The 23,031-nt window shown below is 44.4% G+C and overlaps 1 protein-coding gene and 1 pseudogene across 2 annotated transcripts; both read left to right on the forward strand.

Moving 5' to 3' along the window:
• The first annotated feature begins 6,700 nt into the window (after positions 1–6,700).
• NIFK (nucleolar protein interacting with the FHA domain of MKI67) lies at positions 6,701–18,484 on the forward strand. Of its 2 annotated transcripts, none has more exons than XM_015062539.3 (7): positions 6,701–6,889; positions 7,838–7,975; positions 13,588–13,696; positions 15,370–15,581; positions 16,841–16,903; positions 17,028–17,105; positions 17,717–18,484. In XM_015062539.3, the coding sequence occupies exons 1-7, from the start codon at positions 6,785–6,787 to the stop codon at positions 17,903–17,905; spliced, it is 894 nt and encodes a 297-aa protein (XP_014918025.3). In that variant the 5' UTR covers positions 6,701–6,784; the 3' UTR covers positions 17,906–18,484. The 2 variants fall into 2 exon arrangements, with proteins under 2 accessions (XP_014918025.3, XP_026911810.2); XM_027056009.2 differs by lacking the exon at positions 6,701–6,889 and adding an exon at positions 6,925–7,205.
• A 2,338-nt stretch (positions 18,485–20,822) lies between these two features.
• Positions 20,823–22,355, forward strand: LOC106966422 (60S ribosomal protein L24-like; annotated as a pseudogene).
• The last annotated feature ends 676 nt before the right edge of the window (positions 22,356–23,031 follow it).

A 23,031-nucleotide genomic window follows, 5' to 3' on the forward strand; every position in this document is an offset into this window, starting at 1 on the left:
GCGCGCAGGATCCTGGGCTGTCCGCCGTGCTGCCTGATGTGCCGCGGCGGGAGCCGAGGCGCGCGCTCAAGGGGGCGGGGCGGGAAATGCTGGGCTGGGCTTTCATCTGGGGAACTTCGAACAGGCAACGCCGGAAACCTTCCGCTAAGCGGGGAGAAGGGTGCCCGGGGGCCAGTGGGCCTGAAGGGGCGGGGCGGGCTTGGAGGCTGAGCCAACAAGCGCAACGCTTAACGTTTTTTTTGCTGTGGCGGATGGGAGGAGAAATGTTTCAATACTGAAGCATTTGCGTAAAAATACAGGTGCAGAAAAACGTAGAGAGAGTGCAATCTCCGTGTAGAAACATGCGTTCGTATTTGCAAAGAATACACGGGAAATAAAAGGGGGGGGGGGAGTACAGGACGGATTGCGAGCGAAAAATTTTAATTCCTTCCCTGTATGACTGTATAATCTATTTAAATTATATGGATCTTTAAAGCGTGTATGGTGGGAAATTTCTCTTCTATTCAACTAACACCTCCTTATCCCGATTCCCATGAGGCAAGCGCCTTAAGGATTTCTTGACGTTGCAGAGTTATTCCATACATCTGTTCTACAAATAGAAATGTGTATGAATGCGTTGGGTCAACCTGAACATAAAAAGACACTATGAGAGCCAAACAAGTGTTTGAGATGTAAGAATTGCAATTCGGTGAGCACAGACTCCAGCAATAATCAAATAAGTGTCCCTTCTGCAGGGTGAAAGCAAGGGGCGGGGGGGGGGGGGGGGGCGGGGGGGGGGCGGGGAGAACCACATGACTTTAATTAAAAAAAAAAAGATAATTTATACTAACAGGCTAAGGGCTAATACGCTTTTGGTTACACATTGATAACTATCTGTTGACAAATGAAGCTATTCTTGATATATATTACTCTTATGATTGGGAAGAGTCTTATGATTGGGAAGCCTGTGGTCCTGTTGATTTTAGGAGCAATTGCTTGTGGAACAATGGCTTCTAGACCAGTCCTTTTGTCCAGTTCAAGGGTTAATTAGCCATTTGTTATAGAACGGGAAATGGAGCTTTTCTCGAAATAGGGTCTCTCATGTCTAGAAATTTTATATTTATATACATAATTGTACACGATTCCACAGTAGAATGCACTCTCCAAATGATTTAAAATGATTACTTATTTCAACTAGATGGGGGTTGTTTGTTTTGTGTGAGAGGTTATTCTAAAACTTACAAGAAAGACATTGTAACTTCATTATACTTTTGTAAAGTGGATATTAATGTTACCTTATAAATGAAATAACTATAGTAACAGATTAATTGACTTGCCTAAGGTCGTATGCAGCTGGTAAATGTTGAAGCTGGAATCCAAATGCTTTGTCTTAATTTCTATGTTATTTTTCGTCTATGTAGCATTTAACAATAATATTTGCAAGAGGCTTCAAATGCCTTATCTAACTTGACCCCTACAACTTTAAAATGTGACAGGCTAGAAAAGCTGTTTTGACAAATTGCTCAAACCCAATATTTTTATTTTATTTTTATTTTATTACTATTTTTTGCCTGTGTTCCTCTGACATCAGATGCCATTTTGTGGTGTAACATAAGCAGTAGAATCTCCTAATTCACAAAAAAGAATGAAAATAGGAACAGAAGCTCATTTTTATTTAGACTTGGTACTTGCCAAACACGTTCTTAGCACCACCACTTTTTGTGTATTGACTGACTTCATATAAATCCGAAATCATTTTTCAAATCCTGCAACATTTCTCTCTATTCCCACTCAAAATAAAGATCATGAGTTTTGAAACTAGCAGACATAAGAGTCTGCAAAATCTCTTTTTTTCTAAAAATCTAAATGATTTAAGCATCCCCTAAGGGTGTCTTTTCTCAATTGTCAGATCAGCATTCAATAACACCTGTCTCTAAAAGTTTGGAGAACTATAAATGTGCACAAGAGTACTTTCTGTCCCTGTGAATTTGACTCTTCTAGGTACCTCAAAGAAGTGGAATCATATGGTATCTGTCTTTTTGTAACTGGCTTATTACACATAGGATAATGATCTCAGAGTTCATCTGTGTTGTACCATGTGTCAGAATTTCATTCCTTCTTGAGGCTGAATAATATTCTATTTTATGTGTGTACCACATGTTATTTATCCGTTCATCCTTCAATAAAAATTTTGGTTGTTTCCACCTTTTGGCTGTTGTGAAGAATGCCGTTATGAGCATAGCTATGCAAGTATCACTTGAAGTTCCTGTTTTCAATGGTTTGAGGTATATAATGTTAACCTGAGAAATAAAACAGACAGTTATTTTACCAGGAAAAGGTGTTGTTTGTTGGGGAATAACAGAGAATTGCAATTCAGGTCAAACAAACTGTGGCAAAATTATAGCCAAGTGGGGAAGGGGGGAACAAAGGGGAGGAATCCTCTTGTAGAGAGGGCAGTGGGAAGTTGGGAGGCTGTTACAAACAAAAAGTTCATGGATGTAAACTGGGAGTTCCAAATGTAGTGATTTTTCATTGGCTGGCCTGTGACTGTTTCTCCGTTGGCTGGGCTATTGCTGGGGCCAGGGAGGACGAAAGCCCTTCTTCTTCCTGCTGGGGGAGTAAGGTGGTATCCGAGGGGGAAGTCAGTCTCTTTCTGCTGGAAGTGCAATTGACTACAGTAGTGGGACCCGGAAGCTTTCCCAGCCAAAGTTCCCAACCCTATTTTAGTGAGGTTTCCCTTTCGCCCATCCCCCCACAGCTCAAATGGAAATATCATGAGATTATAACTCTTAGATAGTGTTTTATAGATGTACATTATAGAAATGATCTTACTTATTTCTACATAGGGAAAGCAGAGTGTGCTCCTGAAGGGGCTGAATTACCGATCACCTGACCCTCCTCAGAACTTTCCTCAGTGTCTGTCAAACACTCAATAGACACGCGGTGAGTGAATCTGCTTTACCAAATTGCCCTGCAGTGTAGTTGTGACAATCACACTCTGTTTTAATGTGTAAATATCTTCTAAGTGCTACAATCTGATCAGGGAGTAAGGGAGCCTCCCTTAAATTTGTAATGTGTGTTTAAACTTTCCTTGGGGCGCCTGGGTGGCTCAGTCGGTTAAGCGGCCGACTTCGGCTCAGGTCATGATCTCGGGGTCCGTGAGTTCGAGCCCCGCATCAGGCTCTGTGCTGACCGCTCAGAGCCTGGAGCCTGTTTCGGATTCTGTGTCTCCCTCTCTCTGACCCTCCCCCGTTCGTGCTCTGTCTCTCTCTGTCTCAAAAATAAATAAACGTTAAAAAAAAAATTAAAAAAAAACTTTTCTTATTATATTGACATTTCTTTGGGACATTCCCGATTTATGTGTTTTACACATATTTCTATTAAAGTTTTCATTTGGTGGGGGGGCGCCTGGGTGCCCCCAACTGACCTCAGTCAGTTGAGCGTCTGACTTTGGCTCAGGTCATGATCTCGAAGTTCATGAGTTTGAGCCCCACATCGGGCTCACTGCCATCAGTACCGAAGCTATCAGCACGGAGCCCACTTTGGATCCTCTGTCCCCCCTCTCTCTTTGTCCCTCCCCCACTTGTGCACACACTCTCTCTCAAAAATAAATAAAAAAATAAAGTTTTCACTTTTGTTTTACTCATTTCTAATAAATTTTGTCACTTAAAATTAATATTTGTCACTTTTTTTAATGTTTATTTATTGGTGAAGGAGAGAGACAGCATGAATGGGGAAGAGCAGAGAGAGGGAGACACAGGATCCAAAGCAGGCTCCAGGCTCTGAGCTATCAGCCCAGAGCCCAACACAGAGTCTCGAACTGTGAGATCATAACCTGAGCTGAAGTTGGACGCTTTGCCGAGTGAGCCACGCAGGTGCCCCAATATTTCTCACTTTTATGTAATTTTTGAAATAATCTTTTAAATGGAGACAGTGTTAATGTGGTTTTATTTGTGGAACAAAGATGCCATATTCATTAACTCAGTCAGTCTTTTATCAAAGGCTGTTTTGTTTGGTTCCAGTTTTTCCCATTATAAATAGCATTGTGATAAACGTCTTTGTAAGCCCTTCTCAAGATTGCAAATCATTTTTAATAGGTCCTATTTTTAAAATTCTTGATATATTTTGCCAAATCACTATCCAGAGAGATTAAACTAATTTCCACTCCCCTGCCCACCACAGCCTGAAAAAGCCAACTTGGCTACACTCTTCCCAGCGCAAATATTAACACCGCAAACATTCCAGGCTAATTTGAGCCTCTTTTAATAGCATGGAAAACTATGTAACTGGTGATGCGCTTCTGCAAGGCTCTTTGAAGGGCAAAAGAGTAGAAACCAAAGACAGTTTGGGTGTCATTGCCTGCAGTCAGCAGGAAGAAGGGGTTAGGGAATCAGCGAAAGAGGGAGAATAGGAGACAGGCCTCAGGTTCTGTCTCATTTGTACCCATGGGATTTTATAATAGATAACAGAGTGACAACATGGAGAGGTCAGTGTCACTGAAAGAAGAATGTATCACATTTCCTAAGAGGACAGGGCATCCCATGCCCTGCAGGGGACCTCATGGGGAAGCTCCAGGTTTGGTCTGGAGGCAGAAGCAGGACTGAGGGAAAACCTGAACCAGATGCCTTTACTGGGGTTTCTGCAGGAAAGGCAAGGCAGGGCAAGGTAACTAGCCTAGGACTGGCCAGCCTGAATAATCCTCATGGGCTCTACGCTGGTATCTGGTCATGGCATGATTTAAGACCAGGGAAATCTTGACTTGCCATAAGAGTTGGGTAAGGAAGTGGCATAAGAAAGACATACCCCAGGGGCTCCTGGGTGTCTCAGTCAGTTGAGCGTCCAACTGGGGCTTAGGTCGTGATCTCGCAGTTTGTGGGTTTGAGCCCCCTGCTATCAGTGCAGAGTCTGCTTCGGATCCTCTGTCTCCCTCTCTCTCTGCCCCTCCCCTGCACTCTCCCCCTCTTTCTCTCTCTCTCTCAAAAATAAATAAACATTAAAAAATAAATAAAAAGTAGTGTCCCTACTGCACCAGAGGGCACAGACTCCCCCAGGAGATCGACCTTCACAATCATGTCACCCAAACTCTTCCTTATGGATGAAAAAGCTGGGGATTTCCCCCAGCACAGGGCTCAGGGGTTAACGGTGCCCAGGCTCTCTGAACAGGATGCCACATCAACTCCTGTGACCACCTGTCGAGGTCCCAGAGTGACCCTTGGTCCTGGGCAGCAGAGGCACAGCCCAACGAGATGTTACCCAACAGGGCCAGGGTGAACATCACCAGCAGTCGCTGTTAACGGAGTGTGACTGACAAAGGTTTGGAAGGGGAAAAAAAAAAAAAGCCAGTGAAGTCTGGGCTGCGGTGAGAACCTGGGGTCAGAAATCCAAATTCGAGATGTTGGCACGGCCATTGTCTCTCTGAAGACTATAGGAGAGAGTCCTTCTTTACCTTTCCTAGCTTCTGCTGGTTGCCAGGCATCTTTCACATTCCTCGGCTTGCAAACACATCACTCCACTCTCTGCCTCTGTTATCAAGTGGCATTGTGTGTGTGTGCATGTGTGTGTGTGTCCAAATTTCTCTCTTTATGTAAAGACACTAGCTATTGGAATAGGGCCCATCCTACTCCAGCATGACCTCGTGTTGATTACACCTGCAAGGGCTCTGTTTCCATCACATATACGGTGGCAGGGGGGAGACTTAAATTTATCTTGGGGAGGACACATTTCACTCAGTACAGTGATCAATCCCCAAATCTCTGCTCCTGTTACCCAAAGTAAGATCTATGGAGCATATGAATTGCCTGGTGGGCGAAGGGGGTTTGTTTCTAAGCAGATTCTGATTCATAGGTCTGGGATGGGGCCCCAGATTCTGTGTTTCTACTGTACAGGCTTACTGTCCGCTCTTCCCACACATACACCTGGGCGCCAGCCAAACTTGGCCATTCCGGGTGCCAGAACACCTGCCACCACGATCCCCCGCACCAGCTCTGTTTGGACTGCTGCTGTCGCCTCCACTCCACTCCACACCCTACTTTCCCGGTGTTAAAGAACAAAATCCAGGGGCACCTGTCTGGCTCAGTTGGTAGAGCATCCAACTCTTGATCTCAGAAACTCTTGATCTTAGAAAACTACTAGCCCCCAACGCAGTCACTTATGTTAAGGACCCATGTGAGTAAATGAAGACTTAATACCTAACTGGACTATAGTTCACACCCCACCCCCACCCCCGTAAACTTTAATCTGCCAAACTGGAGGTCATTCTGATAGATCCCTTCCCTCTGCCTTAGGAGGGTGACAGGTGACAATGCATTATTTTCTAATAATTCCCCTCCCATCCCCTTTGCCTTTAAAAACCTTTCCTTTTCTGCAGCTCCATGGAGTTCCTTTCTACTTGGTAGATAGGATGCCGCCTGGTTCATGAGTCATTTAATAAAGCGATTTAGATCTTCAAATTTACTTGGTTGTGTTTTATTTGTTTTTAAAGATTTTATTTTTAAGGAATCTACACCCAACGGGGGGCTCGAACCTCTCTTTGAAATTGGCTGGCCGCAACGTAGACGGGAACAAGTTAGCGTCTGCCATTTTAGACAGGTGGCCGGAAAGAGAGCAAGGCCAAGCGGGGCCCAGCCAGCAGTGGGCGCCAGTGTTCGCTCGGGCCCCTCCCGACTCCGCCCCATCCCGCGCTTTATGCCCCGCCCCCCGCGCCTCGCCGCGCAGGTCTCCTGCCTCCACTTCCGCTTTGGAGGACCTGAGGGCTCGGCGTTTCCGGGGGCGCCGCGTGGAGCTCTTCGGCTTGGAAGCTGTCGCCATGGCGGTCTTTGCAGGCCCGGCTAAGCCGTTCCTGTCGCTGAACCCGCAGGAGGAGGCCAAGTTTCAGAAGGAGGTGGCGCAGTCTCGCCGGCGCGCAACCCAGGTGAGCAGCCACCGCGGGCCGAACTGAGACGGGAGGCGGCAAGCCGGGTCTGGAGGTCTCCGGGACAGCGCGGAAGCCCGTGCGGTTCCCTGCCCCCGCGCTCCTCGCCTTCCTCGCGCCGGCGTCTCTCGGGGCGGCCCGCCGGCCTTAACGAGCTTGGAGGCCAAGGCCTCCCCGAGACCGGAAGGGGGGTATGCCGATCGAGAGATGGAGTTTGGCCGTGTGGGCCTTAGGGGTCTCCTATGGAAATACGCGGGAGGTAATCGGGGTGATGCCAGGGGAGAGAGCCAGCTGTTGGGAATGGAATCAACCCCAGGTTAGAGCTGTTACGCCTCCGCCTTGCCCCCGAATTTTGAGAGTTTTGTTTGCCCAGTTGGTGATCTTGGAGTTCTTAAAAGACAGTGTTTGCCGAGTTTCATTGGCTGACTAGGGCCCGTGACATCAAGTTGTATTTGCCTTGGTTTTTAAGCATAAAACACACATTTGGCAAAATTGAAAGTTCTTGCTTATAGAAAGCAAGGGCATGACTGAGGTGCTAGAAGGTTGTTCGGGATCGTGAAAGTCAGTGTCTTCAAATTGTTCAGTTCAGTGGGTGTGAGTAAACGGTGAACTGCAAGCAAAATTGAAGGGTATGTTTGTGTGGAGTTTGGCCAGAAGATTTAAAACGATGTGTGCAAATATTGCTTATCCATCGATTCAGCATATACTTACTGAACGTTTACAGGGCGCTGGGTGCTGCGATACTGGAGGCTAAGACTACCTACCACTAGACCGCTGCCCTCTTGGGGAGGTAGATGTTAAACACCAAAGTTTTTAATTACTACTCTGTCATTGGAAATGCAGGGCAAGTCTTTTGTCTTCGACTGAAAGCCAGCAGTCTTGAAGTTGTGTTGCAATGTGATTTTTTTTTAATTAAAAGTTTTGTTTACCTGATCTTTACGTTTTCAGCGAAAGGAGAAAGAGAAACTTACTCCTGGAGTAATCTATGTGGGCCACTTACCTCCAGCACTTTACGAAACCCAGATCCGAGCATATTTCTCCCAGTTTGGCACTGTTACGAGATTCAGACTGTCCAGAAGTAAACGGGTAAGATTAGATTGTTTTATATCTTACAAGTAAGTAAGTTATGACACTTTACAGTGCACGATCATATACTATTGTTTATCACAGTTCATATCAGAAAGGGGAGGGTAAGATTTAGAACCTGCAACAGTCAAAGGCACAATCAGTATTAATGTAAATGTTTGTTTTGCTATTCTTTTTTAATTGCTCCAAATCCTCAATTTAAATTGATAATCCTGATAAATGAATCCTATTTATTCTATGGTTACTAGGCCACGGGTACATGAACTTCAGTTTGAAGAGCAAGTATGAATATCTTTTTTTTTAAAACAGAGCTTTTTTTTTTTTTAATTTTTTTTTTTTTAACGTTTATTTATTTTTGAGACAGGGAGAGACAGAGCATGAACAGGGGAGGGTCAGAGAGAGGGAGACACAGAATATGAAGCAGGCTCCAGGCTCTGAGCTGTCAGCATAGAGCCCGACACAGGGCTTGAACTCACAGACCATGGGATCGTGACCTGAGCCGAAGTCGGCCGCCTAACCGACTGAGCCACCCAGGCGCCCCTATCTTTTTTTTTTTTTAATATTTAAAAAAAATTTTTTTTTTAATGTTTATTTTGAGAGATAGGACATGAGCAGACGAGGGGCAGAGAGAGAGAGGGAGACACAGAATTCGAAGCAGGCTCCAGGCTCTGAGCCGTCAGCACAGAGCCTGATTTGGGGCTTGAACTTAGGACAAGCAAGATCATGAACTAGGCTGAAGTCAGACACTCAACTGACTGAGCTACCCAGCCACCACAAAAATATTTGTTTGTTTATTTATTTATTTAATGTCTATTTATTTTTGAGAGAGACAGAGACAGAATGCGAGTGGGTTAGGGGCAGAGAGAGGGAGACACAGAATCCGAAGCAGACTCCAGGCTCTGAGCTGTCAGCACAGAGCCTGACACGGGGCTCAAACTCACGAGCTGTGAGATCATGACCTGAGCCGAAGTCAGGCACTCAACTGACTGAACCACCCAGGCGTCCTGAGAATATTTATTTTTAATGTTTATTTTGAGAGAGAGAGAGACAGAGCACAAGTGGGGCAGGGGCAGAAAAAGGGGATCAGAGTCTCTGGGGTGGGCTCTTTGCTGACAGCAGTGAGCCCAATGTGGGGCTCGAACTCACACGCCTGATCATGACCTGAGTCAAAGTCAGACATGCAAACAACTGAGCCACCCAGGTGCCTCAAGTACGAATGTCTTGTATTAGCCTCTGGCACAGGCATCCCTATGATAGCAAAGGGCTATATACTGAGTAGTTAAGTATAAGGACACTGAAGCCAGACCACCTAGGTTTGAACCCTGGTTGTACAGGTCACTCATTGTATGACCTTGGACCAGTTATGTAATTTCTCCATGCTTCAATTTTCTTGTCTGTAAAATGTGAATAAAATAAAAGAGCATCCACCTCCTAGAAGAATATGATGAAAAATTAAACAAGGTAATGAATGTAAAGTTTTAGAACAGTGACTGATACCGGGAGTAAATCCTTTATAAATGTTGCTGTTATATTGTATCTTCTTTCTAGTAAAGAAAAAGTTTATATGCTTTGTTTTCCTAATAGAGGAATGGCCACTGTATTTTCTTCCCTGCACACATCCGCTTTGGGTTATAACCATAGACCTCTCACTGTTGGAATCTGTTTTTCCTTGATACACTTTTTCCACGTTTTATTAAAGTTAACTTTTATATTCGATTTGGTGTGTGAGGGGAGAGAGATGCACCTGTCATCTGCTGATTGTCATAAAAGGATAGATCCGAAGTTTTTTGTTGTCAAAGCAACATCTCGACATTAAAGAGAATTTTAACCTTAAAATGCCCTAGTGTCTCCCATCCTAAGCAAAATAACATTTGTCTGTATTCCTCCCTTGTTTTTCCATTTGCCTCTTTGTAATGGTTGTGTATTGTGTGGGTGAGGTATTTTAAACATCCTAAAGTCTGCTGGCATATTTGATGACTATTCAGTGATCCACCATTCACTTTCATCAGGTGTCAGCTATATCTCATACTTGTTTCAGATCTTTGTTCTTTAAGAAATAAATTATAGGTAGACTTGAGGTCCCCTTTTGTACCCTTCCCCAATCCTTTTCATTTTCTCCCCAAGTCCAGGGAATTACTATTCATGAATCCAGTTCTTTTCATTACTCTTTTTTTTTTTTTTTTGAGAGCAAGAGAGAATCCCAATCAGGTTCTATGCTCAGCACGGAGCCCTCCATGGGGCTCAGTCCCACCATCATAAGATCATGACCTGAGCTGAAACCAAGAGCCAGACGCATAACCTACTAAGCTAGCACCAGGTACCCCTTTATGTGTGTTTAAGTTTTTGCTACATGTTCATGTATGAATGAACATACATGTCATATTTGTTTCAAGTTTATATTTTATTCTTTAGCTCAATTTTTTCAGTTAATAATCAGAAGATTATTCTTCCCCTACCCATTCTGAAATCCAATCAAGGTTCATGCATTGTGTTTGGTTCTAGCTCTTTAGCATATCTAGAACAGTCTTCTTGCCCTTTTGGCTTAATTGTTTTGCTTTCCTTGACATTGGCTTTTTTGAAGAAGAGTTCAGGTCAGTTTTCTTTTAGAAAGCTCGCTCCTTAAGGAGATGCACTAAAATGTACCATTTTCAGCATTGTTGCATAATAAAGCTGCCACCTTCCCCCACTCACCCCAATTTTGACTGTTTGCATAGTACTTCCAACATTCTGATACGACTAGGTAAAAGCTTGGCGCGCTTTTTTTTTTTTTTTTTTTTTTTAGTTTATTTTGAGAGCTCACAGGTAAGCAGGGGAGAGACAGAGGGAGAAAGGAAGGATGGGAGAAGGTGAAAGAATCTCAGTCTCAAGCAGGCTCCATGCTGTCAGAGCAGAGCCCAACACAGGGCTCAATCCCACAAACCAGGAGATCATGACCTGAGCCAAAATCAAGAGTCAGACACTTAACGACTGAACCACCTAGGTGCCCCTACAGATTTTATTTGTAAGTAATTTCTACACCCAATGTGGGGCTCAAACTTAAAACCCTAAGATCAGGAGTCACATGCTCTACCAACTGAGCCCACCAGGTACCCCTGGCTTTTTTTGTTTTTTTATTTGTTTCTTTTTTTAGACACTTGACATGTATTTTCGAGTCACTTTTCAGAAGGTTTATGCTTGTTTACAATGTGGTACAGTAAGTTGGAATCAGTGTGTGTCTTCCACTCCACCATCTTCCCCCTCCCTGTTAAGAGTTGGGATTATAGGGGGCACCTGGATGGCTCAGTCAGTTAAGCATCCAGCGCACCTCCGCGCATATCATGATCTCTCAGTTTGTGGGATCAAGCCCCGCATAGGGTTCTGGACTGATGGTGTGGAGTCTGCTTGGGATTTGTCTCTGCCCCTCCCCTGCTTACACCCACCCTCCCTCCCTCCCTGCCTCTTAATAAATAAACAAACAAACAAACGTTAAAAAAAAAAAAAAGAGGTGGTATTATGAGGGGTTTTCAGACATACAAAGTTTTACCACAATCTTGCTGCAGGTAACTGACGGCCGACGTGCCCAGAGCTGCTAGTTAGCGGCACCGCTGTGTTACAAACGAGCCTCCTGCTCATTTCCTTAATTTCGTCACCAGTGTTGATCCGTAGCCAAAGATATGTTTAATGCAAAATTGTGAAATAGTTACCGTTACTGATAATTGGAGCCGTAAGGGAAGAAAGATTGGCTTCCACCTACACTCCTAGATTTTCTGGCTGGAACCCTGTAAATTCGTGTCCTGCCCTTAGGCAAATGGAGGACGGCAAAGGGCTTTTTCGTTATCCACTACTTCCCGGTTGCCCTCAGCTCAAAATAATCCTTATGCCGGAGTAGCATATTTGGGGATGGCATCCTCTGCCACTCTAAAGAACATTCAAGTACCTGACTAACATCCCCTGGAGCGCTTACAGATTATTTCTTCATAGCAGCCCCGCGAGAGTGCTTATTCTTCCCCCATTTAATAGAATGAAACACTGAGGCTTAACATTACTTGCCTAACTGTCACAGCTAGGATCCAGACTTGGGCATTTGGACTCTAGAACCCGTGCTCTTGTTATTAAGACAAGTGAGAAGATACACTATGTTGTGTGGAGGGCAGGAACCCAGGATGTGCATTTCAGGAGATGTTGGCAGCATCCCTTTACCATCGGTCATGAAGACGACCGGTCACTAGAAAACGTGAAAAGGAACACAATATTTATTTGTTTATTTATTTATTTGGTGCCATGCTGGGTGTGGAGTCCAACACGGGGCTTGAACTCACAACCTTGAGGTCAGGACCTGAGCTCAGATCAAGAGCTGGCTGCCAGCGGAGTCACCCAGGTGCCCCGAAAATGAACACAGTATTTTATCGATTAGCTTGGTGGCACTGAGGAGTTAGTGTCTTCCCAGTTCTTATGTGTAGAATGAAAATTATATTACCTGCTTTCTTTGTGAACCACCACGCTATCTGCTGAGCATTGTTTTGGGTTTTGTTTTGTTTTTTAAATGTTAACTATTTGGGGTGCCTGGGTGGCTCAGTCAGTTAAGCGACCGACTCTTGATTTCGGCTCAGGTCACAGTCTCACAGTTCTCCAGTTTGAGCCCCAGATCAGGCTCCGCACACTGACAGTGCAGAGTCAGCTTGGGATTCTCTGCCCCCTCCCCCCACCTTCGAAATAAATCAATAAACTTCAGGGAAAAAAAAAACAACCTAAGTATTTATTTATTTTGAGAAGGAGAGCGAATCCCAAGCAGGTTCTGCACCGTCAGTGCAGAGCCCAACACAGAACTTGAACCCACAAACCATGAGATCTTAACCTGAGCCAAAGTCAGGAGTCAGACGCTTAACCGACTGAGCCACCCAGACGCCTGTTTTTTGTTTTGTTTTGTTTTGTTTTGTTTTGTTTTGTTTTGTTTTGTTTTGAGTAGGCTCCACTCCCAGCGTGTGGTCGTGGGGCTAGACCTTACAGCCCTGAGACCAAGAGTCCCATGTTCTACAGACTGAGCCAGCCAGGCACCCCTCTGCTGGGCATTGTTAATACACGAATAAAGTGACTACCGTTGAAACTGGTGATGAGTAAAGGACTATGGGCCCTACCAGATTTCCTTTATACAGTAAATTCCAGTTGTACTAGTAGTGTATTTATCACGTGATCAGAATCTCAGGTATACCTCAGGGGCGCATGGGTGGCTCAGTCCAAGCGTCTGACTCTTGTTTCAACTCAGGTCACGATCTCACATTTCACGGATTCAAGTCCTGAGTTGGGCTTGGCACTGACAGTGTGGAGCCTGCTTGAGATTCTCTCTCCCTCTCTCTGCCCCTCCCCTGTTTGCTCACTCGCTCTCAAAATAAGCAAATGAAATGAAAAATACAAAAAGAAATCCCAGGAACAACTCAAGATAGTTCAGACTATTTTGGATTTTTTCTTTTCCCATAACAGTCCCCACACCGTGCATTGAAGTTAGAATTAAAGGTGTCGTAATGTTATTCGGTAATGGGGCTTATGTACGTTATTTAAATTAATGGCATTTTAAGAGTTTCACTACTGGTAAGAATTTGATTGTTCTACTTTTGGTGGTGTGTGTTCCATTGCAGACTGGAAATAGTAAAGGCTACGCGTTTGTGGAGTTTGCGTCTGAAGATGTTGCCAAAATAGTTGGTGAAACAATGAACAACTACCTTTTTGGTGAAAGACTCTTGAAGTGTAAGTGCTCTTCTCTCGCATTCTGTGGGGATGCATTGTAAGGACTTAAGTGCAGAGATAGGAGTGCATTTTCTAGACAGATTTCCAGTTGGGATTTTAAAATCTGCTAGAGTGAGAGCCGTGTGTGCCGAGATGGAAGTAGGACGAGTCACTAGGAGTGCATGGAAGGGCAGGTGCCCGATCACTCATGGGATGTGGAAGGCTCCCCTGAGGAAGGGTCTTTAGGTGGAAACCTGAAGATTAAATGGGAGTGTGCCAGGGGACAGCACGTGCAAAGCGAGAGGTGACTGATGGTACTTATTTGCCTGTGAAGGAGTGTGAGGGGAGCCAGGAGATGAGAGGAGGTCAGGTTACCGAAGGCCGGGCATGTAAATCTGGGAGTTGAGAAGATATCCTGAGGGCTAGGGGAAGCCATTAATGGGTCCTAGATGGGATAAGGTTAAAGGCAAGAAATCCCATCTGAGAGTCGCGTGAATGACGCGTGAATGACGGTGGCGGTGGCCATGGCTCGTCCACAAGAGAGGAGTAGAGGGGGGCGACGCCAGCTCAGTGCGGCCCACGGAGAGTGGAGCTGCCAGCTCTGTATTCGCAGAGCACCCCTGTCCGCAGCCCGGTGCCTCTGGAGGCAGAGTCTAAGTTTTGGCTTCTCTGCGCTGATGGTGGGATTGTGTGACCATCCCAGGTGCCAGAGCCACACACGCGGCTGACGACCTGCCCAGGCAGCATCACTCTCCCTCGGTTCCCGCCACTGGGAGAGAGAATCCCAGCAGCCTCGTCGAGGTCATAGATTCATTTCGCACATAAAAAGCATGGCTCTTGCCGGGAGGAGATGGGCCCAAGAGGCGACCGAAAACATGTCAGGACGGCATGTGTAGGATCAGTGCTGTGCTGAGTCTGACTTCGAAAGATCACACGAGAGGTTCTGAACTCTGTTAGGAGTTCAAATGGAGGATTAGCCACGTTGTCTCTTTTTTTTTTTTTTTTTTTTTTGAGTGGAAGTAGTGTGTTTTGGAGGTGAGCCGAGGAAAATACTTGTAGGGAGTAGAGAAATCCGGGGAGAAGGAAGTCACTGAGGGTGAGCTGGCAAGCACCGTAGTACGTAGGCGGCTGGGCTCCATCCTGCTGGGTAGCACGGGGAGACCGAGTTACCCCAACTCCCAGGCGAGGGAACTGGGGTACTTAACCAACTCCCCACCTGTCGGTTGAAAGTCGATGCCGAGGGTTGGGCCTGCCTTTGCGAACGGTCCCGTTGTGCCGCCACGGCCTGCAAAGAGCCCGTAAGCAGAGAGATGGAGATCAGGGGAAGCTGGCTGAGTCCTGGAGAGGTAGGTACACAGAGATGAGCTGAACAGGATCTTTCTGCTACGGCAGGTCACACAGTCTGAGATCCTGCGAGCTTTAAGGACCCCCGCCCCCAGACTTGATGCCACCACGACATGCCCTTCTACGACTCCTCTTGTTCACTCACGTATTCCTGGCTCCTGGATTAGTTCTTGGCGTTTAACAATAATTGTTGGCTGTGTGCCTTTCCTTTAGCCGCCCTCCCTCCCTCCACCCCCATATTCTTTCACTCTTGCTCTTGAAAACGGGAGACCCATCATCTTGACAAAAACATTGAATCCTCTCCGTCGCATTGGTTTGGAAACACTTTTCTTTCTTTCTCTTACATCCAGGTCATTTTATACCACCTGAAAAGGTACACGAAGAACTTTTCAGAGAGTGGCATATTCCATTTAAAAAGCCATCCTATCCAGCAGTGAAACGGTATAATCAGAATCGGACACTTCTTCAAAAGCTACAGATGGAGGAGCGATTTAAAAAGAAAGAAAAGTTACTCAGGAAGAGATTAGCCAAAAAAGGAATTGATTATGATTTTCCTCCACTGGTAAATATTCTTTCACAAAATGTTTTTCATAGTTTTTCACGGGGTGGGCTTTGTTCCTCAATAATTATAGCCTGTTTATGGTTTTATACATAAAGTGTCTAGCCCAGTGTTGAGGCTTTGTCTAAGTTTTTGAAACCTTGCACTGTAGGTTTCTTCTAAAAGTTTGTTAGCGCAGATCCCGTTATTTCCATTATACAGAAGAGGAAACTCTTGAAAGGGATTAGGTCATTTGCAAAATTTTTATGATCTGTTTTTAAGTTACTGAAGTTAAACCACTGTTTAACCAAAAACTATAATGCTTATAGAAAACTATTGAAGATGTCATTCAGAATGAAATGTTTGGTTTATTATATGCTCTCCTTAAACATCAAGGCTGTGAATCAACGATCTTTCTTATTGCCATTCTGATTTTGGAATTAGAAATATTCTTCTTAACATACAGATCGGAATTAACCAATAAGCGTCAGTCCTGCGAATTAAATGAGCCAGGGGTTGAAATATACGAGACAACTTAACGAAAATGAGTTAGCACAGATTTTCAAATTCCTAGCTGTTCACTTCTTGCTCGAATCCTAAACACACTTTCGCAGTAGGTGTTAAAAGAGCGTGTCACCGTCCCAGGGCCCTGGCGCTCGTGGGAACCGTGTGGGAGCCGGGACAGTGAAGCTGCAAAACAGGCCTGCAAGAAATGCCTCTCCCGTAGCCTGTTTGCTGGCTTTTGCAAGAGCAGCTCTGTTTCATTGCCCAATCCTGAACTTGGCTAAGACAGGGCCCGCCTTTTCGCATTCTTCCAGTTCACGTTTCTTTTTTTTTTTTTTTTTTTTAATATATATATTTGTGTGTGTGTATATATATTTTTTGTTTGTTTTGTTTTGTTTTTTTGAGAGAAAGAGAATCCCAAGCAGGCTCCACACTGTCCATGCAGAGCCCAGTTGACATCACAACCCAAGCCAATATCAAGAGTCGGACTTTAACCAACTGTAGCTTTTGTTGTTACCGTTCCTCTGGTTCACATCTGACTCGGGTTTCTGTATGGCCAACTTCAGGTTTGGCCCTACTTCAACCTCCACAGCTGTGCCCATTCCTTAGTGAGGGTCTCTCTCCCAGTTTTGCCTTAAGATCATGGGTTTTGGTTTTTAAATTGAAATGCTTTGTCATTTGGAGAGCATTTACTGATTATGCGTGTAAGGATCTAATGGTAAGTTAAGCATGTAAATGGCATACGTATGTGACATTGCCAGTTCATTTCTTTATTTAAGGTTTTATGTAAAAAGAAAAGAAGTGCTTCAGACACCGGTCTTCAGAAATCTACAGATAGCCAGGTAAAATTGTTTTTATCATGTTATATGCCAGGTATAAGGGAAAGATAAATGGGGAAATACATACTCAAGACTACTGTCACTGATAAATTCGCAGATTGGTAACGTCTCTTAAAATTTATTGAAGGTCTTATCAAAGAAGAAGAAGAAGAAGAAAAAAGCTCCGTGCACTCCTGGCACCCCTGAGCAGACTGTAGATAGCCAGGTAAAATTGTGTTCACTGTTGTGGAAATGGGGTATTATAGAAATGATTTGAGAGAGGAAAAGCAGGGGCACCTGGCTGGCTCAGTTGGTGGAGCGAGTGACTCTTAATCTCAGGGTTGTGAGTTCTAGCCCCATGATGGGTGTAGAGATTACTTTAAAAAGATAAAAGAGGAAAAGCAGTCCATGCTGCTGTCACTTTATTAAAATTTCAAATTTAACCTTGTGATTGTTTTAGTAAACCCTGGTGATTTAGCAGATGCAGTGAGCTTAGCAAAAGTTACTGTGAGCGTATGGCAGTTTACCTTTTCGGCAAAGTGACTGAGTCAGTAGGGAGAAATGAGGCTAGTATCTTTACAAATGTGAGACTAGTTTTCTCCCTAATACCCTATAATGGAGCACGTTCTATTCCAGGTAATTGTGAGCTTGATACTAACTTTGGTAAGGGCCTAGGCTGTGTTATGTGCACTTGTATCACCAAAAGGTATAAACAGGCCTAAAATAACACGGGGGAACTTGTAAAAATATAAGGCAAGGAGTATGGGGGGGGGGGGGAAGTCATTCCTAATATCTTCCTTTATTTCTCTATTACAATGTTTTACTCATTGAATCCAGGGCCCCACACCAGTTTGCACACCAACATTTTTGGAGAAGCGAAAATCGGAAGTGGCTAAAATGAATGTTGACGATAAAGATAACGAAATAGTTTTCAAACAGCCTGTACCTGGTGTAAAAGAAGAAACACAGCAGACTCAAACACCTACGTGCTCAAGGAAAAAAAGACGAAGAAAAGGCAATCAGTGATTCTAAATGTATTATATTTCTTCTGAAAAATGTGATTTTATTGTGAGGGCCAATTCTTTGTATTTAACTACGTGCAGTGAAATGCAACCATTGACAGGGTTCTTGGAGGACAAACTGTCAGTAAGGAAAGTGGTCAGTAACCGGCTTACCTGCCCTTGCTGGCATTTCAGCGTGCAGTAGCTGGGCTCACGCTGCCTCTTTGTCATGGTCTCTAGTTTTCTTTGCACATTTCATAGCTGTCTTTAGTTTCTCTTCCTGGATAGAAAAGTCCCCACTTCCTGCAGCTTTTATTGTTACCATCAGATAAAGAATACAGACTCTTGCTTGACCATCTACATGGTTCTCTGTTAGACTGTGCACGGCTAACCCATAAGAGCACTTGAACATCATGTGATGGAAACTGGAAGTTAAATTACTTGGAGTGAGAAAGCCCTTCAAGTATATGTATGTGACCGCTTTTACCAAGTTAAGTCTTTGGGGGGCTAGCAAGGTTTAATGACTCATTTTGTGTTCGTATCATCAATGTGGAATTGTATCTCAAGAATCAGTGACCAGCAAATAAACTTTTTCTACAATTCATTTATATGCAAGTGGGATTTGGGTGTCTTTTCCTTTTTAAGTGCTTATTTAAATTCCAGTGTAGTTACCATAGAGTGCTATATTGGTTTCAGGTGTGCAGTACAGTGACACCCCCCCCCCCCACACACACACTTCATACAACACCCGGCGCTCATCACAAGTGTCCTCCTCAATCCCCATCACCAGTTTCACCCATCCCCCACCCACCTCCCCTCTGGGGACCATCAGTTCTCTAGAGTTAAGAGTCTGTTTCAGGGCTCCTGGGGGGCTCAGTCGGTGAAACATCCAACTTCAGCTCAGGTCATGATGTCAGCGTGTGAGTTCAAGCCCTGCATCAGGCTCTGTGCCGACAGCCAGGAGCCTGCTTCAGATTCTGTCTCACTCAAATATAAATATTTTTATTTAAAAAAGAGTATTTCTTGGTTTGCCTTTTTTTTTTTTTTCATTTTTTCTCTTTGTTTCTTAAATTCCACATGTGAGTGAAATCATGGTATTTGTCTTTCTCTGGCTGACGTTTTGCTTAGCGTAATACTCCAGCTCCATCCATGTTGTTGCAAATGGCAAGATTTTTTTTTTACGGTTGACAAGTATTCCATCATAAGGACCTGGGTGTCATGAAGTAAACTAGTAGGTTTTCGCCTTCTCAACTATTTTAAGGTTTCTGATACTCTTGAAATTTGCTTTTGTTTAGCTAATCCAGATTTACTAAAAATGCCCATTGCCACCAAACATTTTTTCATCCGGTATTATAATGAGACACTGAGCTAGGTGTTCTGACATAAAATGGAAATAAGGATTTGTTTCAAGTGTATGCAAAGAGCAGATTTTTACGTCTAGAATGGTAGCTGGCCTAGAATACACTCAATAAGTATTTTTGTTTTTTTAATTTCTTAAATTTACATCCAAATTAGCACGTAGTGCAACAATGATTTCAGGAGTAGATTCCTTAAGCCCCTTACCCATTTAGCCCATCCCCCCTCCCGCAGCCCCTCCCGTAACCCTCAGTTTGTTCTCCATATTTATGAGTCTCTTCTGTTCTGTCCCCCTCCCAGTTTTTATATTGTTTTTGTTTCCCTTCCCTTGTGTTCATGTTTTGTCTCTTAAAGTCCTCATATGAGTGAAGTCATACGATTTTTGTCTTTTTCTGACTAATTTCGCTTAGCACAATACCCTCTAGTTCCATCCATGTCATTGGAAATGATTTCATTCTTTTTGATTGCCAAGTAATATTCCATTATATATATACACACACCACATCTTCTCGTCTTCTTTATCCATTCATCCATCAATGGACATTTGGGCTCTCTCCATACTTTGGCGCTATAAACATGGGGGTGCATGTGTCCCTTCAAAACAGCACACCTGTATCCCTTGGGTAAATACCTACTAGTGCAATTGCTGGGTTGTAGGGCAGTTTTAGTTTTTTGAGGAACCTCCATACTGTTTTCCAGAGTGGCTGCACCAGCTTGCATTCCCATCAAATACGTATTTGATGCGTAACATCTTGCTCCCCTTTTTGAACCACTTCTCAGCCTTGTGGATCTGGATGTCCGTCTGGTTCCCCTCCTGGGAAAGCTCCGGGAAGCACGTCATTGCACCTTCACCTCCCAGCGGGCATAGGCACTGTGAAGCTCACACGTGTACGTTGCAAGAGGAGTTGAATACTTCCTTCTTCCCAGCCTGCCACCCATCCACCCCGTTCAGGCTGGCACCATTCACCATCATTTAATGTGCAAATTAATTTTTTAAATGTGCCCTGGAGCTGGGAGGGGGGGAATTCCATCTCTAGCGTGTCGTGGCCATGGGTATTTTTTGTAAGAAATAGAAATTCTGTGCTTCTAAAGAATATCTTCCTGTGGACTAGATTAGGGTCTTCAAGAAAATCCATCAAGCTGGTGTTTTGATTTTCAAGTTTTGTAGTGAGAAAAACAGACGAGAATTGAATGGAAATTCTCAGGCAGTAAAATATAAAATTTTGCAGTGATATGGAGCAAACAAGAGGGTACAATTCAAAACTACAATCAGTATGACCAGGACTGCAAAAATGCAGTTTTTTGAAGTGAGAAGATAAGCATTTAAATAATGTGGAAGCAAAAGTATGTGTTATTATATACTGAGCAAAAAGCTGAAGGAAGAAGAATCAATACACATACTAGGTTCAACGAGAGACATTACAGACTGCATGTTGGCCGTAAAATGGGGTGGCCAGTGAGCAAACCAGTGTAAAGTGAGGCTTTCTGTATTTTGCCGGTAGTATCTGCAATATTGTGTGACCACATCCAAGGCAACTGATCATTATGTTCCGGAAACCGGAACCCTGGCTGATTGGTGGCATGAGATGGAAATTCAGATCAGCTGTGCTGGTAGGAATTCCAAAGTCAACTGTCCACTGCAAAGGCTGTCTCTTGTTCAAGGACTGACCCAGGTTAGGGAACCCAGGACAGCTGTCCTCCCATACAGTGGCTGTGATGCAGATGGCTGCTATCCTTTAACCCAGAAGTGGGTGTGTATACACACACACACACAATTATTTTATTCTTGAGGCAGAAATAGTCCCGTGGCCCAAAGTGAACTATGTCATGGGGCATCCTGTGTGGTGGCCAAGTCAGATGCTGCCTGTTGTGATTTTACGTTTTTAAAGGTTTAAAAAGTCAAAGTTACAGCAGATGAAAATTCTATGAAGTGCAAAGCTGAGTGTTCTTAAGTAAAGGTTGGTTGGAACACAACCATATATATTTTTTTTGAAGTTTTTTTTTTTTAATTTTTTTTTCAACGTTTTTATTTATTTTGGGGACAGAGAGAGACAGAGCATGAACGGGGGAGGGGCAGAGAGAGAGGGAGACACAGAATCCGAAACAGGCTCCAGGCTCCGAGCCGTCAGCCCAGAGCCCGACGCAGGGCTCGAACTCCCGGACCGTGAGATCGTGACCTGGCCGAAGTCGGACGCCCAACCGACTGCGCCACCCAGGCGCCCCAGAAGTTTATTTATTTTGAGAGAGCGCATGGACACACAAGAAGGAGAGGGGCACAGAGAAGGGGAGACAGAATGCCAATCCTAGGCTCTGCACCATCAGAAACCCAGTGCGGGGCTTGAACTCACGAACCGTGAGATCATGACCTGAGCTGAGCTAAGATGCTTAACTGACTGAGCCACCCAGGCGCCCCAGCTCAATGTACTTTGCCCCATGTTATTGGGATGCCAGGAATTTTATGTGTTTTTGTTACCAGTTAGTACCCATCAGGTCAAAACAAGAAAAGCAGACTTCGAATGTCACACGTAGGCTCACCGTGCAGAGTGGATTATTTTCTTATCAAATTAGATGGCACAGAATTGTGCCTGCTGTGCGGTGATGCTCCGGCTGTGCTTTTTTTCTCTTCACCATCTTTCCTTCTCGAGGCCGCTGCCGCCACGAAGTTCAAGCTGTCAGTTTCTCTGGGTACAAAATCTACCCTGGACACGGGAGGCCCTATGCCGGGACTGAGGGGAAGGTTTTCTAATTTCTTAATGAAAATGCAAGTCAGCATTCCTTTCCAAGAGGAATCCTCAGCAGAGAAACTGGGCTTTACAGAAGAAACATAAGAAGAGACGGAAGAAATTAAAAAAAAAAAGAACCCGCCTGTACCGTCCAATTCCAGAGGGCCATCACTGGTGCATCTCATGCTGGTAAAATGGCCAAGAGGGGTCAGAAACCTGACGTCAGGAAGGCTCAACGAGAATAAGCCATCAGGGCTACCAAGGAAGCAAAAAAGGCTAAGCAAGCACCTGTAGACAGCAACGGCGGCTGCTGAGGCTCCCACGAAGGCAGCACCTAAGCAAAAGATCGTAAAGCCTGGGAGGGTTTCTGCACCCTGAGTTGGCAGAAAACGCTAAGTTGGTGGATCAGATTTTATTTTATTATTATTTTTTAAGTTTATTTATTTTGAGAGAGCACAAGCAGGAGAGGGGCAGAGAGAGAGGGGAGAGAGAATCCCAAGCAGGCTCAGTGCTGTCAGCACAGAGCCCGACGCAGAGCTTGATGCAGAGCTCGATCCCACGAACCGTGAGATCGTGACCTGACCCAAAATCAAGAGTCAGACGCTTAACTGACTGAGCCACCCGGGCACCATGACAGATCAGATTTTTAAATAAACATCTGACTATTAAAGAATCCAGGGGCACCTGGCTGGCTCAGTCAGTTGAGGGTCTGACTTCGGCTCAGGTCATGATCTCACGCTTCGTGAGTTCAAGCCCTACATTGGGCTCTCTGTTCCTCCCCCACTTGTGCATGCACACTCTCTCTAAAAAAAAAAAAAAGCATACATATATATATATATATATATATATATATATATATATGTAGAGAGAGAGAGAGAGAGAGAGAGAGAGAAAGAATGTGTTGACATTGGCACACTAAGCATTTATTACAATATCCCCGGCTCACAGGAAAGCAACAGCCAAGAGAGTTAGAACACTTTGAATGGAGTATCTCAGGATATGATTTCTTGTCTAAAAAAATAAGGAGGCAGTAACTAAAGTTCCCAAGTGGCCTATTTGTTAGCCACGCAAG

The sequence above is a fragment of the Acinonyx jubatus genome, chromosome C1, assembly GCF_027475565.1.
Source record: "Acinonyx jubatus isolate Ajub_Pintada_27869175 chromosome C1, VMU_Ajub_asm_v1.0, whole genome shotgun sequence".
Taxonomy (NCBI): domain Eukaryota; kingdom Metazoa; phylum Chordata; class Mammalia; order Carnivora; family Felidae; genus Acinonyx; species Acinonyx jubatus.